Source organism: Sitodiplosis mosellana, unplaced genomic scaffold (assembly GCF_009176505.1).
Source record: "Sitodiplosis mosellana isolate CC-2019 unplaced genomic scaffold, AAFC_SMos_1.0 Smas_scaffold_30, whole genome shotgun sequence".
Lineage (NCBI taxonomy): Eukaryota > Metazoa > Arthropoda > Insecta > Diptera > Cecidomyiidae > Sitodiplosis > Sitodiplosis mosellana.
The window spans coordinates 1043935-1068306 of NW_022595272.1; the positions used below are offsets into that span (position 1 = coordinate 1043935).

General features: G+C 37.6%; 4 protein-coding genes and 1 non-coding gene across 25 annotated transcripts; 2 read left to right on the top strand and 3 right to left on the bottom strand.

The window, feature by feature from the left end:
* Position 1: 1 nt before the first annotated feature.
* On the bottom strand, positions 2 to 120 carry LOC129569433 (5S ribosomal RNA). The gene has a single exon (XR_008688032.1). It is a non-coding gene; the product is annotated as a 5S ribosomal RNA (ribosomal RNA).
* Positions 121 to 844: 724 nt separating this feature from the next.
* On the top strand, positions 845 to 13533 carry LOC129569204 (ubiquitin carboxyl-terminal hydrolase Usp2). 20 transcript variants are annotated; one of them, XM_055447830.1, is made up of 11 exons: positions 852 to 4570; positions 6133 to 6673; positions 7009 to 7183; positions 7567 to 8763; positions 9022 to 9190; positions 9516 to 10032; positions 10154 to 10323; positions 10434 to 10580; positions 10663 to 10741; positions 10807 to 10872; positions 11592 to 13533. In XM_055447830.1, exons 2-11 carry the CDS (start codon positions 6636 to 6638, stop codon positions 12094 to 12096), a joined length of 3063 nt encoding a protein of 1020 aa, XP_055303805.1. In that variant the 5' UTR covers positions 852 to 4570; positions 6133 to 6635; the 3' UTR covers positions 12097 to 13533. The 20 variants fall into 20 exon arrangements, with proteins under 20 accessions (XP_055303798.1, XP_055303805.1, XP_055303799.1 ...); XM_055447829.1 differs by having other exon boundaries at positions 859 to 1644; XM_055447823.1 differs by having other exon boundaries at positions 845 to 1644; positions 6133 to 7183.
* Positions 13534 to 13760: 227 nt separating this feature from the next.
* LOC129569207 (replication protein A 70 kDa DNA-binding subunit-like) lies at positions 13761 to 16773 on the top strand. Its single transcript, XM_055447847.1, has 8 exons — positions 13761 to 14046; positions 14156 to 14403; positions 14477 to 14909; positions 14972 to 15176; positions 15344 to 15446; positions 15588 to 16086; positions 16151 to 16220; positions 16288 to 16773. Exons 1-8 carry the CDS (start codon positions 14011 to 14013, stop codon positions 16524 to 16526), a joined length of 1833 nt encoding a protein of 610 aa, XP_055303822.1. The 5' UTR covers positions 13761 to 14010; the 3' UTR covers positions 16527 to 16773.
* LOC129569208 (bifunctional purine biosynthesis protein ATIC) lies at positions 16680 to 20053 on the bottom strand. Of its 2 annotated transcripts, XM_055447849.1 has the most exons (8): positions 19904 to 20053; positions 19338 to 19785; positions 18318 to 19088; positions 18029 to 18225; positions 17805 to 17909; positions 17487 to 17677; positions 17009 to 17378; positions 16680 to 16916 (listed from the first exon to the last, which is right to left on the bottom strand). In XM_055447849.1, the coding sequence occupies exons 2-8, from the start codon at positions 19357 to 19359 to the stop codon at positions 16797 to 16799; spliced, it is 1776 nt and encodes a 591-aa protein (XP_055303824.1). In that variant the 5' UTR covers positions 19360 to 19785; positions 19904 to 20053; the 3' UTR covers positions 16680 to 16796. The 2 variants fall into 2 exon arrangements, with proteins under 2 accessions (XP_055303824.1, XP_055303823.1); XM_055447848.1 differs by having other exon boundaries at positions 19338 to 19914.
* A 50-nt stretch (positions 20054 to 20103) lies between these two features.
* LOC129569206 (endoplasmin) lies at positions 20104 to 24084 on the bottom strand. The gene is made up of 7 exons (XM_055447846.1): positions 23778 to 24084; positions 23558 to 23653; positions 23386 to 23468; positions 22453 to 23175; positions 21246 to 22269; positions 21027 to 21146; positions 20104 to 20935 (listed from the first exon to the last, which is right to left on the bottom strand). Exons 1-7 carry the CDS (start codon positions 23821 to 23823, stop codon positions 20646 to 20648), a joined length of 2382 nt encoding a protein of 793 aa, XP_055303821.1. The 5' UTR covers positions 23824 to 24084; the 3' UTR covers positions 20104 to 20645.
* Between the last annotated feature and the right edge of the window lie 288 nt (positions 24085 to 24372).

Below are 24372 nucleotides of genomic sequence, written 5' to 3' on the forward strand. Positions count from 1 at the left end.
GTGCCAACGACACATGGTGTTCCCAGACGGTCACCCATTCAAGTACTAACCATGCTCAATGCAGCTTAACTTCAGTGATCGGACGAGAACTGGTGCTTTTTACATGATATGGTCGTTGACGAATGAATACCGTTCTATCGAGATCATACTCGTCATATTCGCACCGCGAAAAACTTGTTTCAATGTTTTGCTTAGGCTATAAATAAATCTGGATTAGTATCCCGTTATGTTTCATAACAAAGAGCATTTAATTAAAAAGGCGCACAACATTTTTCAAATTGATTTCCTCCATTCTGAATGCGTACACAATAAAAGTCTTTGTATTATTCCATTGTTCTCTTCTTCACAGTGTATGGCAAAGTGCGGACATTGAATTTCAAAGGAGTCTATTTTGAGTCAGTTGCATTCTATCCTTACGATTTCCGTTTTAAAAAAAAACCTTATTCTACTGTGTTCAAAAATAAATGTTGACATTTTCATCATCGACCGTATTCGCAATTAATGTTGCCATTTCTTGATGAATGTTCTTCAGATTGCACTGTTCCAAGAATGTTTTAAATTCAGTTTGGCATAAATATAGCAATAGTACCCAGCAGTAAAGTTCAAAAGTGAGTGGGCAAAATGAGCTTGCATTGTTTTGCGAGAGATAATGAAAATATTGAGTTATACTGGCACACATAGTCTATATTGTGTGTATGTATGACGTCATTTTTCATTCAAAACAAGGCATTACGTACGTACGCGCGCGCACACCGCACACACCACAACCGTATGCGAACCAACAGCTGAACTGTCAAAATGCCAATGTCGAGTTGCGAGCACGTGAAAGTGTTTCGTTCAGTTTTTGACAGTTAGTTGCACGAATTCAAATCGACTCGACCACATGCAAGTATCATATTGGGTTTGTATTTGTATTCGGATTGCATTTGCACTGCGTCGTCATTCGTTGACCGTGGTGATTGTTAAATAATCATTACACACCGCATTTAAATCGTTTGTAAAATTACCCTATCGCGTGTGCGAAAGAGACGAATACAACTACTCTATTACGAGAAGAAAATTGTGCTAGAAATTCCGTAGCCCGTTGAGAAAGAGAATCAAAGCGAATGACAGAAACAATTATATTAGCTTAGCGAAACCGAGTTACGGTTTTCAAAGTCGTTGCTTGAATTTATTCGATAGCAACGTATTGAACAGTCTGCATGAATACGCTATACAGTTACGTTGTGAGCAGAGAGAAAGAATAATGTGGTGCAAGTTCGTGTCATACCACATCGATTTGAGCTAAAGAAAAGTGAAATTTTGCCTACCGTTTATTTTCAACGAACGTCGCACGAAAACACAACACTCTTGCCCGTCGATTTCTGAATTCGTTTGGATTTTCGAAAAATCAGTTATTTTGGTACCAGTCATCTGCGATGATAGAAACTGTGATCTAAGTTGTTCATTCGATCATTTTCGGGCTCGTGCAAAAATACCCATATTTTATTTTGATTAATTTTCGGTGATGTGTGATTTGAGATAATGTGAAAAGAAGATTATTCACAGAAAACAGTTCTCCAAATAAAACGTAGCAGTTTTTCAATGAGTCTATTTGAACATGGACGACAAATGGATTAAGCATATTGACGATTCAAACAACAGGTAAAATCATCAAGAAAACTCGATTTATTTGATCGATTTACCGAAATAAACAGCAAATGCGCACAAATATGTATTTGAAAAAAAAAAGTGTGTGATCATTTAATTAAATTGAATAGAAAAGAGAGCAAATGTATATTTGTGACTTGAATTAACCTTGAGCATTTTGAATCAACAATGTGCTGAATAGCCTGTGTTTTTGTGTTGCTTCCACACATTTAATTCGGTGATTCATTCAAATAGAGGCGTTTGGTTTACAATTTTTGCATGCAATTTGTGCGTAGAGTGCACGGAATAGAGTGAAAGAGACAGTTTTCAGTTATTATTTAGTGTGAATATGTACAGATTTTTGTTTGTTCCGCCTTATGTGGAATGCGATTCAGTAAATACGTGCCGTGCTGATTAACTCGTCGTCAATGCGATTGTAGTGTGAATGTCGTTCGGACGATAAGTATGACTGGGATTCGAATAATTTGTGCCTACGATAAATATGTTTATTTGCAACAATGAGTCGATTGTTGTGCCTGTCTCTATGAATTCACACAATAATCAGTTGATTATTGTTATCATATTCGAACAGGCAGTTATTTCGATTGAATATTTTTCCTTCATCCGACTCTCGTACAAAAAAAAAAACACTTCCGATACACTAATTTAATTAATATGTATTAATTGGTAATTGAACGGCAACCGTACGTAATGCACAGTTGCCGTTGCTGCTACCGCTGCTCTGTACATGCAATAAAGTGTATTTCAATCAACTGAATGGGTGTTTGTGGGTTGTGCGCGCGTGATTTACCTAAAACGTTTAATTTTTTCCGTACTTCCATAAACAGCATACACGGGCATATATTTATAGTGAACTCAATATTGTCTCTCGACTCAATGACATTTGGCGAATTCCTTCTCCTCTTTCCTATTTATTACAGTCGTTGCTTTTTTATGGTTTTTTTTTTACATTTTATCGATTTTGATGTTTGTTTGCACAATATCGTCATGTGTACGTTGTACATCAATAATGATAGTACATCGATACAGCCCGTGTTCACTGCTAATAAGACTATACAATACACATATTAAGCTCAACAAAAGGTGATTTTATCGAAAACTCTACATGGTCGATATGTTTGAGATCCGATCGATTGGCGATTATGTCATGTACCGTTGAAAAATTAGAAGAGTGACAAAAGGCGTCACCAACTGCCAACTCCGTACAAATGGCACATTTTAAGTGAAAAAAAAGCGCTGAAATTATATCGGGGGGGCAAGACTAAGATTGACTGTGAAACATTTTTTTGCCGTGAATATGCGACACATCACCGAAAAGAAAACGTTTGCTCACAAATTCAAGCTCACACACGACAACGGCGAACAAGCGAAAGAATTGAAAGAAGAAGAAAAAAAAAACGGATGGTGGTCGAAAAGAGGATTTTATTTGTTTTTGTACGTAGTGATTTTCCTTCGAATATCGCTAAAAATAGCCCATTTAATATACTAGCGTTTAAAACTACACGAGCGACAACAAATCCTTTCTCTTATGTATGTATGTATAGTATACATTTTGTGCGGCCAGTATATTCAACTCTACGTGGGAATTTATTGTGTCACACATAAATTCTGACTCAGTATTTAACTTTGGTTCGGAAAAAAATTCATTTTTTTTCCATACTCATTCATATGGTGAAAAGAAGAAGTCCCATTGAAATCACCTTAAAAAAAGGATGAGTTAGCGAAAGTGTATCAGCAGTTGAGAGGATTACAATTGTGCATTTGCAAGTCTTCCGCTGTGGGTTGTTCATGAGAAATTTGGAATTTTGAGCTAAATTCATAAACACACACGACAAATGTATACCATTTCTGTTTTGTTTCGGTTTGACTAGCCACATTTATATTGTGCATTATTTTGCGTTGATGATGTGTGTCAAGAGCTGTACAGAAAAAAAAGAGGGCGATGTATTATAATAAAAGCCTACTAATTATGGCAAACACAAATATTGAGTGCCTGTAGAAATTTCGTGGTGCCAAATTACTGAATGACGTCATCTCTTTATTTTCTGCATGGCGTATGCATATTATCGCCGTATCGTGGAATGCACAGTCAAAATTTATTTAATTGATAGGGAAATTAACGATTTGCTGTGTCTGTTCTCCTTGCACAGAACAAAATCAATGGAAAACAACAGTTGGATTCCAACATAGTTTTTCTCAAATAGTCAATCGCAAGTGTAGTTGAACTGTAACATATTCGTGTAGATGAACTTTTCGTACGTAGAAGAAAAAAAATTAGCAGTTGCATGCATTGCAACTGCAACAGCAAAAGCAACAGAAGAAAACAACAACAATGACCAATGCCGCTCAACACCATAGAAATAGAAAATAAACCAAAACTGAACGAAGATATACCGTTCATACACATACGCTAGCGCGCGAATCATCAACACTTATCATCAGCGTCGACGACGATGACGATGACGACGACGACGACGACGACGACGACTTCGTCATTCAGAAATGAAATGCATACACATGTGCTTCAGTGCCGAGAATTCGCTCGGTGTCGCTATTCGTATTTGGGCACATTGCTGTTTGTACTCCGTACTCGGTCGTAAAATAGAAACGGCACTTCAATGAGCAATGCGATGAAAAGAGAGGCACAGTCACCACATCCGAACACGCGTCGCTGGTGTATGTATGCTGGTGACGGCGACGTGTATATGTATGCATGTGTGCGGCACATCGCGTTGGTTGCGAATGAGTGATATCGAACGATATCCATCCTCTGAAGGAAAAATAGAAATAAAATATGGAGGCCTAGGTATTAGAGCGATGTTACGGTTTCGCGTGTGCTGTACTGTGTGTTGTGTCAGCTCCCCGATTTTCGAATTGTGGAAAGAAAAAAATCACACCAAATTTTTTGCTCATTACAAACGTGAGTATCGTATTTTGCTAATTAATTGTGTAACAAATGGATTTTTCATCGAACATTCGATTGACAAATGTGTTGAGTGTGAGAAATTTTTAAAATTGTTCGACCCAATTTTTACGCTTTAAGAATAATTCTTTGCTGATTTTTTGCCATTGATTCGACGGCTCGTACTCATACGTATGAATTGCACAACCAAAAATTATAAATCATCACATTTTGACGCAGTAAATTTTCATTCGGAAAACGAAGAGAAGAACATTATTTTTTGCTACAGCGAATTGTCGAAAAAATGATTCCGTGCATTTTTCATTTTGAGTCGCAATGCGCGTGTGTGTATTTGTAAATTCCACGGTACCATCATTCATACACGGTCAAGTTGTATGGTTGTTCGCTATCGGTACACAGGCGCATTCACCGACAGCAACCAAAATACGGAAAACTTGTGAAATCTCATTCGGAATGCATTCGAAACGACAGAGAGTAGAAGAAAAAAAAAACGCGGACATATATAAGCAATTTTCTCTGCCGCAAACGGTTACCGTTGGATGTTTAGTCATGTACGACACAACCGAACGAACAGATAACGAGAGAACGAGAACGAGAGAGAGAGAGAGAGCGCAGCGCGGGTGTTTAGTTGCAGCGCTGCTCAGTTGTTTGATCAATATGCAAATGCCAAAATACAACGGTTCTCGGTGTGTTATGTGTGCTATGAAAGTCAGCCAATGTCTGTGTAATTATGCTTTGGTGCCACTAGCAAGGGAAATTTGAGAACGGTCAAGTCTGAGAGTGCGGAACGTAATCGAATATATGTACAATGGCGCATTGTTATGAGTAATATATTGTCTGTATGTGCGTCTCACAATACGTACACATGTGGTGACCTTGATTTTCTTCCTTGGCTCGACACAGCTCAATTACTACATTTTATTTACCTAAATACGCGCTCAAATAGACCACTGAATATTTGCCACGCTCATGGACATCATTCTGCTGCTGATTCTTCCGTTTTCTTCTTCTTCTTCTCCGTCATACGAGAGAGAGAGAGATTTGTTGTCTTTTTTATGTTGTGTTTCGCTTTTTATGCAGTCAGAAACGAAGACGTTTGTGCGAGACTTTTTGTCGGCAATCCGTCATTTGATCCAGTGAGCGTATATTATTCGATACGTTGACTGATGAGGAACGAGCACAATTGCTATTTGTTGCATTTGAATTATCTATGTCGATTTTTGAATTTTGTATAGCCCTGAATTTACTTTATCACACTCGTTTGGTTTCTAACACACATTTGTTAATTTGTGATAATCCAATTTATGGCCTTGCGTAAGAGACGATCGAACGAAGCGAAAAAAATTCCTTTCGAGAATAGGAGCTAATGAATCATATTGTATCTCTTTGTGGTAGTTAAGTTTAACGATTTACGATTTGAAAAAAAATAAGTCAACCGATATCGGCATGCCATAAGAAAAAACTCTGCCATTTCGAAATGTGCGAACCATTAATTCGAATTATAGTTGTTGCCATATACTTTCCCAATAAAAACTGTATTTTCTCTTTCTTCCAAATAGATCCATCCGCAGCAACAGCAACAGCACTAGCAGATATCAATGTAATTAAAAAGTGGCAAATTGTAGCGAAATCGAAAGAGAAGTCATAAAACCAAGTGAAGTACGCAGAACGTGTACACTGTACAGTCGATTGTATAATAGCAAAGGAAAAGAATAGAATTGTCGCAGTAAACCTTGAATGAACGGTGAAACGAAAAGAAAGTATATTCTCATTGAAACCAAAAGAGGAAATAGTCAAACAAAATATTAGAATAAAAAAAAAAACGAAACTGTGTGACAAAAACGGCAGGGATTTCGAGCAAACCCCAAACCAGCGACCGAGTATAATATGCCTGCAATTTCGACGCGTTTTCCAACGACAAGAAGTACGTACTTGCCATCCAGCACAGTTGAATCGTATCGAAAATCCAGTTATTCGAGCAGCGGCATCGGCAGTGGATCGAGCGCTTTCGTCGACATCCCATTTCGTCGATCGAGCTTGATTGGATCCTATCGAAGTGTTAATGGAGATGATACATCAACAGCATCCGGCCGATCTGGAGTAAGTACACGATACACGTCCACGTCCTACACCATACCATCAACAACCAGTACATCGTTCACACGCAAAAGCATTGATCGTGATTTTCGTAGTAAGCCACCAATCGGGTCCCGTGTTCGATCCGAAAGTCGTTTCCGTGATTTATCATTGGACAATGGCTACACCACATCATCAACCATAAAACCAATTATCGATTCATCACCACACTCACTGACCAATTCGAAACGTTTATCCACCTCATCATTAGCACGAACAGTTGCAACGTCTGGTGCCGATTTATACGATAAATACAGTGTTGCCAATTATAAACCAAGTTGTGAATTGTCACGTTCTAGATCGCTGACTGATTCCAAACTAATTGACTCACTAAATGCAAATCACCATTCAAGCTCAAGGCGATCCACATCTAAGGATCGCATCTCATCCGGTTCACTTTTAGCTGGCAGTGCAAGCGATAGGGACTATCTATCAAACCATCGATCAACATCACCGATTAGCGCAAGTGTGAAGGTAAATCGAAAACGTGAGGAATAGAGACCAGTGTGTTTGTGTGTGCGTATGTTGTGTGGTGCCAATTCAGTGTGTTCGTTTGACAAAACCACCTCCTTCACTAATACGATTCCAATGGATTACAAGAACGAGACTGAATTGATCACGCCATCGTTATGCTGAGCTCAGAACAATTCAAAGTTCAACATGTGCTGAAATTAAGAGCATTTCGTACATGAATCATTTTAAGTCGAACGAGTAATTAGCTTATGAGTAATTCATTATCCATCCATGTTGCAGTTTGAAAATTCTGAGCTCAACATAACAATTGCATGACAAACGTCTCAATTTGATACTAATACCGATTTTATTTTTCAAAACAAAAATTTAACATTAACTAATAGAAACTCGTCAGCAATGGCGCGAATAACCCATTGAGTAATTCGATTGTTGTGAGTTCGGCATCCCTGACTAATCAAAATAACGCAAGCAAACTAAATAGAAGAACAAACATTTCGTCCATTGAAATTGGCACGAAATGCGGTGCTATAAAAAAATCTCCACCTAAGGTATCGACGACAGGCAACGGCTCTGGCGTGTGCGCGAACGACACAAAAACAAATAGTGTGGCCAGTGTTCTCACAGTAAATAGTAAAGTGAATAAAACGAATAATAATCAAAATCAGACTATGAATGGCTATAAATCGATGAACGGAACAATCGCCATTCAAAATCTCAACAATAATAATGAGAGAAAGGCAGTTTTGTCGAGTGATTCATTTAAACGTAGACTTGGCACGAATCCACTGTCACCCTATCGAAATCCAGACTTTTTGAAATGTGAATATGATTTAGCACGTAGTCAAGTAGTGAATTCGAGATCAAGATCTGCGTGTGGTGAAAAGAACAATAATAATATAACTAGTGAACTAAGTAAAACCAATGGATTAACGTCAACATCACTGACATCATCACCAGCCAAAGACTCGAACCGTAATAAAATTACAATATTTGGCGTGAATTCAGCATCACCGTCAATAACAACCAGTTCATCGAATTCCACATTGGTTGAAGTTTCCTCAAAATGTGTCAAACCAACAGAACCAACCGATAACAATTCGAATGAAAATATGAACGCAAACTGTGTTCAACAGCACACCGTCGACATTCTAGATGACATTAAATTTATTGATAGTGACGATTCAGAACGAAGACATTCGCCAGGCACGGTGAATGTGGCTTTGCTTAAAGAATATTTCAATGACAACATGGCGCTAAGCAAAAGCATTAAAAACACATCAACACTCCCAACCACCGGAGCATCCAAAAAACTCAATGAATTGTTTACAAACAAATACAATACGATCACGAATGGCAATTGTGCACATCAGGCAAACGGCCATTTCGGAAATGGAATCGCCCGCAAGGCGGTACCAGAGGAAATGCTCTCGTCAACATCATCGTCAACGTCGACACTGTCGGCAATGACCGAGTCATCGACATCGTCATTGCTGGCCAAAAGTTCGACAGCTAAAGAAAATGGCACCACAATCAAACTGAATCAGAACCTAAATCATTTAGATGGTGGTGATTCCGTAAGTGTAAGTGCATGCGCTGGAATAACTCTTTCGTTCTATTTCTTCCTTCGACCATTGACCATTTAAACGTGATACTTTTTCTCATGGATTTCTTGGTTTTATTTGATTGTTGCTTTGCACTCATTTTACTAAAAGCTGAATTGAAATTCATTATTTTAACTCATCCAACATTCATATTTTCAACTCTATTGACATTCCGCCGAAAGCATTGCCTCGTACTTGACCATGCAATTAAACTGAATTATTCCATATTATTCACAGATAAGAAATAGTTCCGTCCGAGCCGCCTTGCCACCAACACCGAATCGCGATGGAAAAACAACATCGTCATCAATTTCTAGTCGAATTCTACCCGATACGGATGCCTTCACAAAGTCACTTGCAGCTAGCTCAATTTCGGATAAAACATCCGATACCGATAATACAGAAGGTAAAATGGATGGAAAAAATATGTATATGAATAACATGGTTGTGTGCCAATTCAAATCCATATGCGTCGTCTACTTTGATGCTTTTATTTCGTTCGCCCGAATATTGATTGATGTAAACAATTTTCGGTGACAAAAATATATTAATTTAAAATGGCACGTCTTCAAGTTATTTTGTCAAATGTTCCAAAATTCGATGTACTAAAAAAGTAATAATCGTAAAAAATATTGTGAATATTTCCACTAACTTTATACATGTTTTTTCCTACTCTTTCGTGTGTATTTCCAATCGTCGACATTGACCTTCCGCATTTATGTACACCCAAGGACTGTGCGGCCTTCGTAACATAGGCAATACATGTTTCATGAACTCAATCATACAGTGTTTGGGCCATACCAAAGATTTGACGCGTTACCTCAAAACAAAAATCGACATTCGTTCGTCTACGGCAGCCAAAGATTCGCGAATAGTTACGGAATTCTCCAAATTAATCAAAGAAATGTGGACTGGTGCGACCAGTTCGGTGACGCCAAGTGAATTAAAATTAGCATTCTCATTGAAACATCGAATGTACAGTGGCTGTTCGCAGCAAGATGCTCAGGAGTTTCTGCGATTCTTTTTGGATGCTCTGCACTGCGCACTGAACAATGGAACCAAAGGTGAAAAGCTCGAAATTGACGAAAGTCTATCGGACAACATTAAGGCTGACCGAACATGGGAATGGTATTCAAAGGTGGAAAAATCAGTTATCAAGGACTTGTTCGTTGGCCAATTGAAAAGCTCATTGAAGTGCACCGTCTGCGGAAACAGTAGCGTTACGTTCGATCCATTCTGGGATTTGAGGTAAAGTTCAAGGAATCATTTGCAGCTGTTATTTTGCTACACTTTGCTGTTTTTTTTTTTTCTCCTTTTCAATTTTCGTATACTCATGGACATTTTCCTCCGTTTTTCATTCTTTTCACAGTGTGTCGCTACCAACATCAAGCCGTTGCAAATTGGAAAGTTGCTTGGATTTATTCATAAAAGAGGAGGTCTTGGATGGTGACGAAATGCCAACCTGTTCGAAATGCAAGACTCGCCGAAAAAGTACCAAAAGTTTCACAATTCAACGTTTTCCAAAATATTTAGTCATTCGTAAGTGTTGATGATGTGAATCACACAATGTGATCTAGGCTCAGAAATCTTCTATTCATCGTGATTCATTTATTTTCATTTATTTGTCTCACTTTTTCTTCGTCACGCAGATCTGAAGCGTTTCTCGGAAACACGTTGGAGTAAATTGACGAACATTGTTGAGTTCCCAACTGGCGAACGGGAATTAAATATGGCACCATACGCGGCCAATTCAGCCTCAGTACAATACACTTTGTATGGCATTTGCAATCACATGGGTAAGTGACTTTAATTCTTTGGAAACCAGGATATTGTTGTCTTTTTGGCAAAATCATGATGACTTGCTATTCCATTTCCTAGGATCAACGGCTGGAGGTCATTATGTGGCTGTTTGTAAACATCCAACAACTCGAAAATGGCACGAGTTCAACGATAACATGTAAGATGTAAACAATTTCCATCGCGATATTATTTGGCTAATTTCATTCTGTTTTCATTTTTCAGTGTTAGTCCGATCTACGAAAGTGGTTTGATTTCGTCCAGTGCTTACGTGCTGTTTTACGAACGAGTGTAAGGAATGAACATTTTTTCAACCAAATCTATCCAAAATAAAAAGTGAACACAGACAACATATAAGCAAATCTACGATAAATTTAGCTGAAAAAAAAAAAATCACACACCTAACAATTTCAACAAAAAGAGTCATAAGGAAATATGAAAATTGTTGAGAGAGAAAAAAATTGCTTGAGATATGAAATAAGATGTGAAAAAGTCAAATTGTGTACCAAATATGATGAAATTAATTGTGTGAGATCATGGAGAGTAATGCTATGCGTCGATAGATTTTGAACACTCAATTTTTTTTTCAGAAATAGTCAATAATAACATAATAGAACGATTGTAAATAGCTAGCGAAATGGGCAAACGAGTTGAAGTTTAAATTTGAATATGAATATGCGAGTGTAGCCGAAGGTGAACACTGAAAATGATTTAATGAATACAACGCAGGCACACCCAATTCATAGCATAGATAGCATATTCAGAAGTCTATTTATTTGATATTTATTTATTTATTTGTTTTTTTTTTTCTACGATAACTTATTATACCGAGTTGTTTTTTCTTTACAAGTCACATGTGTTTGTGTCCATTGACTTAATTTATTTCAATTTCCCTTCGTTTTTTTTGTAGTTGTTGTTATTTCGTCCATTTAAGTTTTTTTTCGGTTTTCTACTATTTGTTTTATTTTCTCTCTCTCTCTCTTTCTTTCTCTCCATTCAATCTTCTCTAGGCATGAAATCAATCAGAATAATTTAGTCAATGCGTCCAAGCATCAAACAAAGCAAATTTTTCATAATTTTTTGTCAAAATTACCGTTGTCATCATCTAGTCATTATTGGAATGTAACCAATCATTTCAGCAATCAAAACTCAACGCATGCAACACATTCACTCAATTATGAGCTTTTTAACAATCCAAATGCAAGTGTGAGCACGTCAATGCAAAATCAACACGACAAACAATTCGCTATAAATTTCAACAACGAGCTTCTACACCGGCACTTCAATCAAACCGCCGCTATATCCAATCAAAATTACTATCATGGATTTCAATATTACGGTCTAACCGATTCCTGTGCTCGTTCCACATGCAAACATCGTCGAGCATCGCAATTAATCGATCATATCTCTGAACTCATTGCACATTTCATGGGAAACTATCACGTAATCTCACATGTTATCATTGGAATCGCATTCTACGTTATTCTTTTTTACTTTATTTATTGCATCAAATGAGCCACATCAAAATGAAACTAATGAAACTGGCTCTTGGTCGACATTGACTCATTCGATCATACATACATGCGTTGTATGTGACGTTCCGAACTCACAAGAAAAGAAAATTCGTTGAAAATTTACTGAACGATTTAGATTGCATCATTTAATATACGATAGTCCTTCGAAAAAGAAAGTAAAAGCATTGTAAACCATCTGTTGTTTGACTTTTGCTTCTATTTTTTCTTTTATTTGTTGTTATCTTCATTCGTAAGCGTTCAAAAATCAGAGTAAATGAAAACAAAATATTTTGTATGATTTTTTTGTTAGACTATATGAACATTTATCAAATGTTATTTCTTTCGGAGCCGAAGAACGAATTAGGAATCGAAATAATTTCTATGCAAATATGTATTTATTAGGGCGGTGAAACGAGATGTAATGTGTATTTTTGTAAGTGCAGACAAATGTGTGTTTGTAACGAGGAAAAAAAAGGAAAGTAACTGCAACCGACAAAAGAATGTAAAAAAAAAGTATAAGTTTGAAAAGTGAACGTTGAAATGTAAATAGCCTTATACATATATGCATACTGGCAAAGAATTTAGGTTCAATCAAAAAACCAAAACAAAATCCAATTAAAATAAACTTATGAAATCTTTTATCTGGTCAATAGAATGTTGGTCCAGGCTTTTGTGTCGAGATGTAGAATTTGTCGAACTAAACGACCAAAGTTTGCAAAGGTTTTACATACGAAGAAAAAGATGTGTTCTTGTAATTGTCCACAGTTGAAGGGAATGGAACAAAAATGGTTTGTCATTGACATTGAAAACGAAGCATTGATGTAATCAAAACTTTACATGCTTCGCATTTCTTTGAGATGGGCCATTTTTACACCAGAGCCGTCAATTGCTAAATTTACCCAAAAATCACACTATTTTCGCTCTGTACCGAGACTTAGACGTTAATCAAACGGAACGGTTCTCTGGAAACAAAATGTGAAGAAGAGCAATGAACATCCACCGTACGATGTTCATGACGAGAGCAAATGTAACAACATGTGATAAATTTCTAACAAAACTGTATAAATGTAAAATGTGCACTTGAATTTATTTGTAGGCCATACACACACAGTGACACACACTCACACAAACACTAAATTAGACAACTCAGTTGATTTCTTCGGTTAAATTTGATTCTCTCTTGTGTTTTTGTTTTGCCTGAGTCTATTTTGGCATTGCAGCATGACGAAAAAAATAAAACTTACGCAAGTCGTGTGAGATGAACAAATTTAGAAATATGATGAAATTATAAAATTGTTTCATTAAAAATGAAAGATGTATATTTTATTTATCTGTAAATATGTAAGATTGATGAAAATGGAGAACATTTAATGTAACATTTATATTCAAAAGCATGGCAAGTCTAATAAATAAATAAAGGAATGATATTGTATCACAATATTGCTATGATTTTGTAAAACAGCAAGGGAAGTACGGCAAATAAATTGGGTGTGGAAGTTAAGTTTTGATCGGTTTAATGGCGATCTATTGTTCTAAATCATGAGAATATTTCGCGTTAATTTTAACTGAATCAATCTAGTTGGGATGATTCTTTTTTTCATTCTCGCAACAATTCTAACTACCAATTTATGCTCATAGATGGCGCTGCGTAGCCAACTTCATAACATTGTGAAATACGGAAAATCAGGCAACGACATGAATGACAGAAGTCATTGTTTGCGCGCCAATCGTACTGTAAGTGCGTTTCTATTTTGTTCTCCTTTTTTGGCGTACCAGTCCTTGTTTGTGGAAAGAATCGTGTATATTTCGTGCTAAAACCTGAATTATTCTGTGTATATCGAGTAATTAAATTGAATTAACGTAAAGTCATTGTTTTCCTGTTGGTTATTTATCGTAAAATTTCAAACAAAGCAAAATGAGCACGCCACAACTAACCACTGGCTGCTTACAGGTAAAGAATCGAGTTGATTTTGTTGTCGACCAAATGTTTCCGCTGGAATGTTGTTTAATTTTTGCAAATGGCTCAATTTGTGCGGTTTTGATTCCTTTCCTTTGATTAGCAAATAATGACTGGCGATGTGTACGAAGGAGAGCCAATTTTGCAAGTGCTCGGTTCAAAGCGTATTGCAGGTGGCAACGCTGAACGATACCGTCTTTTACTCTCCGATGGCCAGTATTTGCAAAGTTTTTCCATGCTTTCAACACAATTGAATCATTTGGTTAACGAAGGACAATTGGTAGAATTCACAATCATCAGAGTGAATCAACACATCACGTCTGTGGTGAACAAGAACGAAAATGATGAAAGGTACGTGTTTAGTTTGATTTTGATAGGGGAAGATTTTGACATTGTTTGCTTTGTTTTTCTTTCTCTCACATAGTCGCCGTGTTCTGATAATTGTTGCATTGGAAGTTTTGAAAAATGGCGCAGAAGTGGGTGAAAAAATTGGCGAACCGGTTAATTTGTCCGAGCTTAAGGCAAAACCGGCTACGGCTGCTGCTGCAGCACCCGAGCCACAACGAAACGTTATAAATACAAACTCGAATGCATTGCCTCCGCCACGCACACAACGGCCAAATATGAATGAATCGGTGGCGTTCGATGGCCGTGCAACGATTCCAATCAGCGGATTGAGCCCATACCAGAACAAATGGGTGATTAAGGCTCGAGTCACAGCTAAGCCACCGATTCGTCATTGGAGCAATGCGAAAGGTGAAGGAAAGCTCTTCAGCATGGATTTGATGGACGAAAGCGGACAGATTCGTGTCACAGCGTTCCGTGATCAAGTCGACAAGTTCTATGATATGATTGAGGTATATTGGAGAAATCATTTTTATTAAATCATAATTTGACTATTCGCTTTTGTGCATCGCAGGTGGACAAAGTCTACTATATCTCGAAGGGACAGCTGAAGCCAGCCAACAAAACCTATTCCAACATACCAAACGACTACGAGATGACGCTCAGTAACGATACTGTGATTCAAGAATGCATAGAAGACCTTGACGATGTCCCAACGGTGAAATACGATTTCATCCCAATCAACGAGATTGCGGATAAGCCAGCCAACACGGTTGTCGGTGAGTTTGAAACAAATCAATAAACTATCAACAGACAAGTTCACGGAAATAACGAGCCATTTATTGAAAATAACAAACAAAACAATCTTCGCGATAAGATATTGCTGACAGTGATTGCCTTTTAATTGTCGTTAGTTTACTAATTTGTGTGTCATCAATTTTCACAGATATAATTGGTGTTTGTCGCGACGTTGGTGATCTCGTTGCATTCACAGCTAAATCAACTGGAAAAGAGTTGAAGAAACGTGAAATTACATTGGTTGATAACTCGTAAGTACCGCTGACTTTGCTATTTATGTTTTATGCACGCGTTCATAATGCGGCCGACAAAAAAACATCGATGACAAAACCATACATAGCGATTCAGTAGACTCATTTGTTGAATGTGTTATATTCATTTTTGTTTCGCAGCGATGCATCGGTGAGTCTGACATTATGGAATGCAGATGCCGAGAATTTCAACGATTGTGGCCAACCCGTTCTATTGGTTAAAGGCGGCCGTATCGGTGAATTCAATGGTGGAAAATCGATTTCATCGATCGGCAGCACTGTATTGAAGAAGAACCCCGACTTGAAGGAAGGTCATTATCTACGTGGATGGTTCGATAATGGTGGTGGACGAGAGATTCGAAACAGCATTTCAGCACAAAGTGGCGGCGGTGGTGGTAACTACGCTGCCGAATGGTTAACATTCCACGAGGCCAAATTGAAGAATCTCGGCAATGGCGACAAACCGGATTACTTCCAAATCAAGGGCACTGTCAGCTTGATTCGAAACACAAACATAGTCTATAAGGCTTGTTCACAAGATCAGTGCAAGAAGAAGGTCGTTGACATGCAAAACGGCCAATATCGATGCGAAACTTGCAACGTTGAATCCGCCAACTTCAAGTATCGCATGATTGTCAACGTGAGTGGAAAAAATGTTCAAAATTTTCGCATCAATAGTTTCAAAGTAAACTTTCTTTCCATAGATGAGCATTGCCGATTGGACATCTAACCGTTGGGCAACAGTATTTACAGACGATGCTGAAAAGATGCTTGGTATAGATTCATTCAAGTTCGGTCGAACGATTGTGGTTATGTTTCATGTATTCGTCATTTGTTTCAGGCAAAACATCCGATGAAATTGGTCACTTGGTCGATAATGATCCAGAAACGTTGAATACGTTCCTTCAGTCACAACATTTTCGACCATTTATGTTCAAGTTGCGCTCAAAAGTGGAAACATACGGTGACAATCAGCGCAACAAGATTTCAGTTCAATCCGCCGCTCCACTCAACTACAAGGAATATAATGACTACTTGATTAACAACATTCAGCGGCTAACTGGTGTTGGAAAACATTGAATTTCCTACTTAAGCTGCACCTAATCATCAGCTGATATGATAAGCAGATAGCGAAGCTAGCTTTAAAAGCATTTGTATGAAAAAATCGAACGCGTTCGTCATTGTTATTCATTTTTTTTTCTTTTTTTTTCATAATAATAAAACACATTCGTGTATAAGCAAAAAAAAAATCATTTATTATCTACGATTTTTGAAAGCATTCCCATTTGAAATGGAATAAAAACAGTGAATATTTGTCACAAAGCAATCGTTGTGTGTCTTTTTAATGAATTAATGATGGAACAATCTCAAGTTGGTGTGAGCCAAAATGATTCCGAGTTGATTGCAGGCTTCGATGACGCCGGCATCGTTTGTTGAACCTGACGGGCTGCCGATGTAGCTAACACCGCTCTGTGAATAAAACATGAAATCAATTTGAATTCTCTGCTATTTAGGAAAGAAAAAGACAACTATTTTGATTCGGGATGCATGTTGATACAAACCAATTTTGCGCGATCGATGTTATCTCTGAATGGAAAGAAGGCATCGGATCCCAATGCAACTCCGGACAATTTTGAGGCCCATTCCTTGCGTTCGGCATCAGTTAAGAATGAGGGCACTTCATCGAACAGCGACTCAAATTGTGCCAATGGCAAATCCTTTCCAACCGTTCCCAACACATAATTATCAATAGCGTTCGAGATATCAGCACGCTTGACTCCTGCTTTGAATTTAAGGTTCAAAACTCTTGGGTGGTGTCGCAACCACCAATTATCTGCCTTATCTCCCGCTAAGCGTGTACAATGAATACGCGACTGTTGACCTGCACCGATTCCAATTACTTGACCATCGCGCGCATAGCACACAGAGTTGCTAGATTGAAATAAATTTTCAGATTGATCACGGTTATGATGTTATGAAACACGTTTTTTTTTTTAAATATACATTCGCTATCGATTCATTTTTTTTTTTAAATCTCACCTCTGAGTGTATTTCAAGGCAATGGTCGCAACGATTAAATCACGAACAGCAGTAAGTGGCAGCGATTTGTGTCTGCTCACAATGTTAGTAAATACTGCGCTATCAATGAGAGCATCGTTTCTTTTTTGTTCTAGAGTCAAACCGAACAATGTTTTGCGTTCAATTGGACTTGGCTCATATGATGGATCGATCTGGGAAAAAAATAGTTGAAATTTCAAAGATTTAGACAACATATCGGTACTTTTGAAATGGAAAAAAATTGAATTTGTTATCAGTAAGTCTAGCAGATAAAATTCGAAAATTTTATTGGAATTCTACCTGCAACACACAGTATGCGCCATTCTTCTTCTTTTTCAAGAGTGCTAAGGCTTCGTTAGAGTAACCAGGAGCGATAATACCGTCTGATACTTCACGTGATATGATCTGTTTTGAGCAAGAAAAATATCAAAGATAAATTGCTTTAGAAATGTTCTTCTCTCGAGGAACAAAAAAATGAACAAAAATTTACTAGAAAAAGATTCAGCTTCCATGAACCTTTTTACCTTGGCAGTAGCAACATCGCATTTTTCTGAAATGGCGATAAAGTCCCCGAATGATGACATACGATCGGCACCTCGAGCACGAGCATAGGCAGTAGCCAATGGTGTGAGTTGATCGTACATATCGTCGACTTGGCACAATTTGGCTTCGTCACGACTCAGTGGCACAGCAACAGCAGCCCCAGCTGGTGAGACATGTTCTGAATAGAAAAAAAATCCAATTAGAATTGAAAATTAAATTCGAATTTGAAAAAACAAAACATTTCATTCAAAAAGATTCTCATTATCTTACTAAAGCTTGTAGCGGCTGGTAGGTCCAATGCGCTGCTAAGTTCGCGCACCAATTGCCATGCATTCAAACCGTCACAAAGATTGATGAAACCAGGTGATCCGTTGACAACACGCAATGGAAGCTTCTCCAATGTGGTGAACAATTGGGCTGGCTTTTGATGTGGGTTCATGCCGTAACGCAAAGTCAATTGCGAATCGGTTGGTGAGTATGTTTTACGGAAGTAGTCAGAGATTGCGTCATCGTATTGGGCTGTGTGTGTGAACGCTTTCAATGCCAATTTTTGACGGGTTTTTTCAGTTGTGTCTCCGCTCTGTTTGATCTCCTGAAGGGCTTTGCTGTAATCACTTGGATCGCACAAAACAGTGACACGTGCATGATTCTTAGCTGCTGCACGAAGCAATGTAACACCACCGATGTCAATATTTTCAACGGCGTCAGCAACAGTAACGTTCGGCTTCGATACAGTATCAACGAATGGGTACAAATTGCAAACGACAACTTGAATGTAATCGTAGCCTTGACGTTTCAAATCGGCTTCATCTGATGCAGTAACACGGGCCAGAATACCACCATGAACAGCCGGGTGCAAAGTTTTCACACGACCACCAAGCATTTCCGGGGCATTTGTAATGTCCGAAACATCTTGAATCTTCAATCCAGCATCGCGAATGGTCTTTGCCGTACCACCACTTCCGACCAAACTGAAGCCAAGGTTTTGCAATTGTCTGGCCAAATCCAAAACATCGGTCTTATCCGAAACACTCAACAATGCTATAAAAAAATACATTTGATTTTATTAATTCGTTCAGTTGAAAATAAACCATGATACTAAGTGCTATCTTTAGAATTTAGTGATAAGAAAAATGAGCACTTTCAATTGGATTGAAAGAAAAAGTGATTTCGTAAACGAATGTTGAATCCCGATGAATTAATTATAATTATTAAAAAATCATGATGCAATTGATGCAAACAACTATGATTAGATCTACATGTTGAAGTCAAAAACAAGATTATTTTTACCAAATTTCTTTGTAGATGCCATGTTTGATTGAATGGACACTTAAAAATTCCACTAATGTTCAATAAAAAGCTATTTGTCGAATACTGCTCAAAAGCAAACTGAACTAATTTCAATGATTGGAAACAACAAGTGGTTGAGATTTTTTAATTATCAAGTTATTTTGTGCGTCGTTCACGATGATAACAAGGATTATCAAGAGGTTAAGTGTCAGTTGAAGCGGTCAAATGAACCACCATGTGAGCAATGCTCTGTATTCAGCAGTTTGTACAACGATAAGCAAACACTGTTTTTGTTTGTCTCAATATCTCGTTAGAGCCGTTGTTGTGCACGCTGATTCACGTTTCGCACTTGGTTCACTTGAGCTGCTACGTTTGTGGTTATGACACAAACAATACACAGAGTAGGGTGGCCAGAGAATGTTATTCCACAAGATTTGTGTTTTATTGTCTGAAAATAAAAATTGAAGCTTGTTATCAACATATGTATAAATTTTAATTTGACTGCAGTCTGCACCAAATTCTGAAAAAAAAAATCGAGTCACTCTAATAATCAAGCTTGCTAATACCCAGACATGCGATCTCTCATTCCATTCGTGTGTGTTTGTGTGTTGATTTTATTAACCAACAAATCGTGCGCGTATTCTTGAGTCAAGTTAAGTGTGTCAGAAAACCGGTGTGTGATGACGGCTGTCTGTTTGCATGTGTATTCAGCACGTTTGCTGAATGAGGAGAAAAAATGTTCCGTAAATAAGGGAAAAACAATTCGTTTTCTTGATTTAATGCCAAATAAATTTTATTTGACGGTTTGAAAATATAGTAAATCTCTCTTCTTTATTTTTTTTTTTCTGTCGCAATCTATTTTGACGTTTTACATTTTCGTTTCTTTATGCAAGGAATAATGAATTTACAAAATAATTATGGAAAAATTGCATTAAATCACAACATTAATATACAAATCAGTTTCCATGCATGAAGAAAGACTGATTTAATGTTCGATTGAAATTGAGCCCGTTGTTTAATGAAATGTTAGAGAGTTAAACGGATTTCCGATCATATAAACATTTAATCACGAAATAAATACTTAAGAGAAAAAATATTCAGTCGTTGAATCAGCATTAATAATGATGATGATGATTGTTGTTTTGATTCGTAGTACGAATGGTTTTCAAAGTGGATCAGCGGGCAGCATTCTAAGTAATTTCAAACACTGGTCTCAATATGTGATTTGATCATAAATAAATGATAATAAATGTTATGCCAATTGGCAAACAGTTGACCTAATTTTCTAAGTGGTGGCTGGGAATGAGTTTACAACTCGTCATGCTCTTCATTGGTATTTTCACTATCGTCAGCTTGTGTGCGGTCTTCTTCGGAATTGTCTTCGGTGTTTTCATCTTCTTGTGGAATGTCTTCCTCCTCTTCGACTTGTTCATTTTCCGAGATGCCCAATGTTTGTCGCATCAGTTTTTCGACGCTGTCGGCAAATTCGGCTGATTCTTGAAGTGAGAAACCAGATCGAAGTGTTGCTGTACGGAACATAATCAATGCCAATTCCTTTGCAGAATCAGCCTCATCGTTTTCAACACGGCGCAAAAGTTCTGTGGCAAAAAAAGTGTCGTTAGTATTTTAGTTTTTGGTCGTTCAATTTTGAATAAGAATTTGTCCAATGTTCAAAATGTTGTTCTTTACCTTTGATAAGTGGATGTCTTGGATTAATTTCCAATGCCTTCTTCTGTGACAAATGGTACTCACGCATTGGGTCGTGCGTCTTTTGATGAGCGTTCGACATAGCCAATCGTTCCATGTTACCTGTTGATCGAAATTATTTCAATGCGTTAACAAAATTTGACAAAACATTGCAAGAAAAATCATTTGAAATTCAACGTTAAATTTAAATCACAAACTTACCAGTCCATCCAAAAACGTTAGCAACCAATGCGCATGGTGATTTTCTCAAACGTTCTGAGATGACAGCTTTCGTGATGCGGCCCTTCAATGCTTCATCGTTCAGCCATTTGATGAGCGGTTCAAATAGTTTGGTCAATGTTTCCAACTTGGCCTTTGCATCATCTGATGAGTCCAATGTGAAACCTTCCTTTGCAATGTTTTGGAATTTCTTTCCACCGAATTCCGGCAATGAAGAAATGGCGTATTCATCAACTGGTTCTACCATGAACAACACTTCGTATCCACGAGCAAGCAATCGTTCGACGAATGGCGAATTTTCGACTTCATCGCGATTGGCACCGGCCAACCAGAAGATGTGTGTTTGTTTTGGTTTCATGCGTGCTACATATTCCTCGAGACTGGTGAGGTTCTTGCTGGCAGACGATTGGAAACGCAATAATTTTCCAAGTCGTGAACGATTGCTTGGATCTTCCATCAATCCCAACTTGATGTTTGTTGAGTATTCTTTCCAGAATTCTGGATACTTTTCAGCGCTAATCTTCTTGATCATATCGAGTACCTTGCGAACCAGCTTCTTCTTGATAACCTTGATCAATTTGTGTTGTTGAAGTGTTTCACGTGACACGTTCAATGGTAAATCGTCTGAATCGACCAAACCACGAATGAAATTTAAGTAGTTTGGCATGATGTCATTGAATTCGTCGGTGATGAACACACGACGCACGTACAATTTGATATTTTCCGATTTGGTGCCGTATTTGTTGAAACTTTCCGATGGTTGCACTTTTGGCACATACAAAAGTGATTTGAATGTAACCTCTCCCTCGGCAACGAAGTGAGTGTATGTGAATGGTTTTTCGTTGTCTTTCGTCAAACTCTTGTAGAATTCAACATATTCATCTTCTGGGATCTCGGCAGGTTTGCGAGTCCAAATTGGTTTATTGACATTCATCAATTCCCAATCCCATACGGTCTTCTTTACGGTCTTTGTCTTTGGTTTCTTTTCATCGGTTTCCTCTTCGACCTGAGAGAGTTATAAGAGATGAAAAAAGAATTTTGTTGAAATCATATTTCAAATTGAAAGGTACTTGAACCATTTGAACTATACACTTTTTTGTTTGACTGTTCGGACACTTGGTATGTTTCATTCTTCTCTTCAAATACATTTTAGCACAACCATACACCAAGATAAATGATTGGGGCTTACCTTTGCATCTTCATCACCATCTTCAACAGTTTCATCTTCAGTTTTTTCTTGTGGTTTCTCTTCTTCGATGACTTCCTCCTCCTCAACAGTCTTGCTCGACCAGAGGTAAATCGGGAAGTTGATGAATTGCGAGTATTTCTTGATCAGTCCCTTAATGGTGTCTTCTTCTAAGAAATCAGCAGCTTCATCTTTAAGGTACAATGAGATCTGTGAGCCGCGTTTCAATGTGTCACCACGTGGATCTTCAATGATTGAGAAACTGCTTGAGTCACTTTCCCAAATTTGTTGAACATCATTGTTGTGTTTTGATGTGACAACCACACGGTCAGCAACCAAAAATGCCGAGTAAAAACCGACTCCAAACTGACCAATCATATCATTTGCACTTGTTTCCGGATTGTCTTGAACTTTCGATAAGAAATCAGCGGTGCCACTCTTAGCGATTGTTCCAAGATTGGTGGCGAGATCTTCTTTGGTCATAGCAATGCCCGAATCGATGATGTGCAAGATTTTATTGTCTTTGTCAGCTTGGACTCGAATGAACAATTCGGGGTTGGTTTCGAGCTCCGTTCGGTTTGTCAATGACAACATTCTGATCTTGTCGAGAGCATCGGAAGCATTCGAGATCAATTCACGCAAGAAAATCTCCTTGTTGCGGTACAACGAGTTAATGATGAGTTTCATCATTCGGCTGACTTCAGTTTGGAAGACCTTCTTCTCCGCCTGTTAATTAAACAAACGAACATCTGGTTAGATTCACTGATAAAAAAACTAAAACTTGCACTTAATTTAGAATAGAGGGGCGTACAAGGCCACGTAATCTCTTTGTAAATGTTATCATTCTATTCATTATCGAAGTATTTTGCCTAACTCATAAATTCGGCTTTCATTATTAGTTTCAATCAAAAACAATTATACGTAGTATTATCGTACCTTATCTCGTAGTTCTTTGATCTGTGCCACGTTTAATTCATCGACTTTGATGGCTTCTTCTTCACGTTTCACGGCATTAGCATCTGTTACAACGGAAACAAATTAGAAAAATGTTGAATTTATTCAAATATTATGCAAAAAGACAACAAAATGTTGATAGCTTTTCAATTACCTGTTCTTGATCCTTGTTTATCTTCACCCAAATTGACGTCGATTGTACTCTCTTCGAAATTAATCGCATCTTTTTCGGCATAAGCTGGACACAATCCTATTGAAAAAGAATAAACAATGAACGCCCGATTAAAAGTTGAAGCATGTCGATCGAATCTTCTAGAATGTTCCCAAAGAACCGCTATGTATTCATTCACGCCATAAGTTCTGTCCTAACTCACCAACCAGCAGGAAAATGCCCACAATTCCAACCAGAAAATATTTCATATTTTCTGAGCTATTATTCAATTTTCACTAGAAAATATTTTATTTTTCTTAAATCCAATTGAGTTTAGATAAAGAAAAGAAATTTCACGATGACAATTTGTTGTGTGCTTTGACTGTGTGACCGCACTATTCAACGAATTCAAATGAAATGCAATTGTTGGATATTTGTCTCGATTTATACCGCTATTGGTGGTTTATACGTGCTGAACAAACCTATCTATGCATTACGTGTATTTACAAATGGCTCATTCTGATTGGTCCAAATAATTGTTTGAATGTTCGGCCACCATATTGTGGGTTATTTGAAGATGACAGTTGACAGTTTGTGGGATATTTTCACTATATATGGCGCCACGGTTGAAAACCATTTACAGATCTCGATTATTCGATTGATTTCTTTAATGAAAACAATTTGACAGATTCTTTATAAACTGTTCATGAAACATGGAAAATGCCTGTATCTATTTCTCAAATGTTTTGCTTTCCAAATGGATTTGGATTGTTTGGAATGAACCGATTGACTGTAAGTATGATGATAACTTCTTGGAA

Bases quoted from the DNA above. Each gene is read 5' to 3' on its own strand.
- LOC129569204 (XM_055447823.1), top strand. From the start codon at position 6,461: ATGCCTGCAATTTCGACGCGTTTTCCAACGACAAGAAGTACGTACTTG. The intron at 10,324-10,433 runs GTAAGTGTTGAT...TTCGTCACGCAG, and splicing joins TCCAAAATATTTAGTCATTC to ATCTGAAGCGTTTCTCGGAA. The intron at 10,581-10,662 runs GTAAGTGACTTT...TCCATTTCCTAG, and splicing joins TGGCATTTGCAATCACATGG to GATCAACGGCTGGAGGTCAT.
- LOC129569207 (XM_055447847.1), top strand. From the start codon at position 14,011: ATGAGCACGCCACAACTAACCACTGGCTGCTTACAG. The intron at 15,447-15,587 runs GTAAGTACCGCT...TTTGTTTCGCAG, and splicing joins ATTACATTGGTTGATAACTC to CGATGCATCGGTGAGTCTGA. The intron at 16,221-16,287 runs GTATAGATTCAT...CATTTGTTTCAG, and splicing joins CGATGCTGAAAAGATGCTTG to GCAAAACATCCGATGAAATT.
- LOC129569208 (XM_055447849.1), bottom strand. From the start codon at position 19,359: ATGGCATCTACAAAGAAATTTG. The intron at 17,910-18,028 runs GTAAAAAGGTTC...TGCTCAAAACAG, and splicing joins GCGATGTTGCTACTGCCAAG to ATCATATCACGTGAAGTATC. The intron at 16,917-17,008 runs GTTTGTATCAAC...TTTTATTCACAG, and splicing joins ACATCGATCGCGCAAAATTG to AGCGGTGTTAGCTACATCGG.
- LOC129569206 (XM_055447846.1), bottom strand. From the start codon at position 23,823: ATGAAATATTTTCTGGTTGGAATTGTGGGCATTTTCCTGCTGGTTG. The intron at 23,654-23,777 runs GTGAGTTAGGAC...CTTTTTCAATAG, and splicing joins GGGCATTTTCCTGCTGGTTG to GATTGTGTCCAGCTTATGCC. The intron at 20,936-21,026 runs GTAAAGAACAAC...TTTTTGCCACAG, and splicing joins AAGACATCCACTTATCAAAG to AACTTTTGCGCCGTGTTGAA.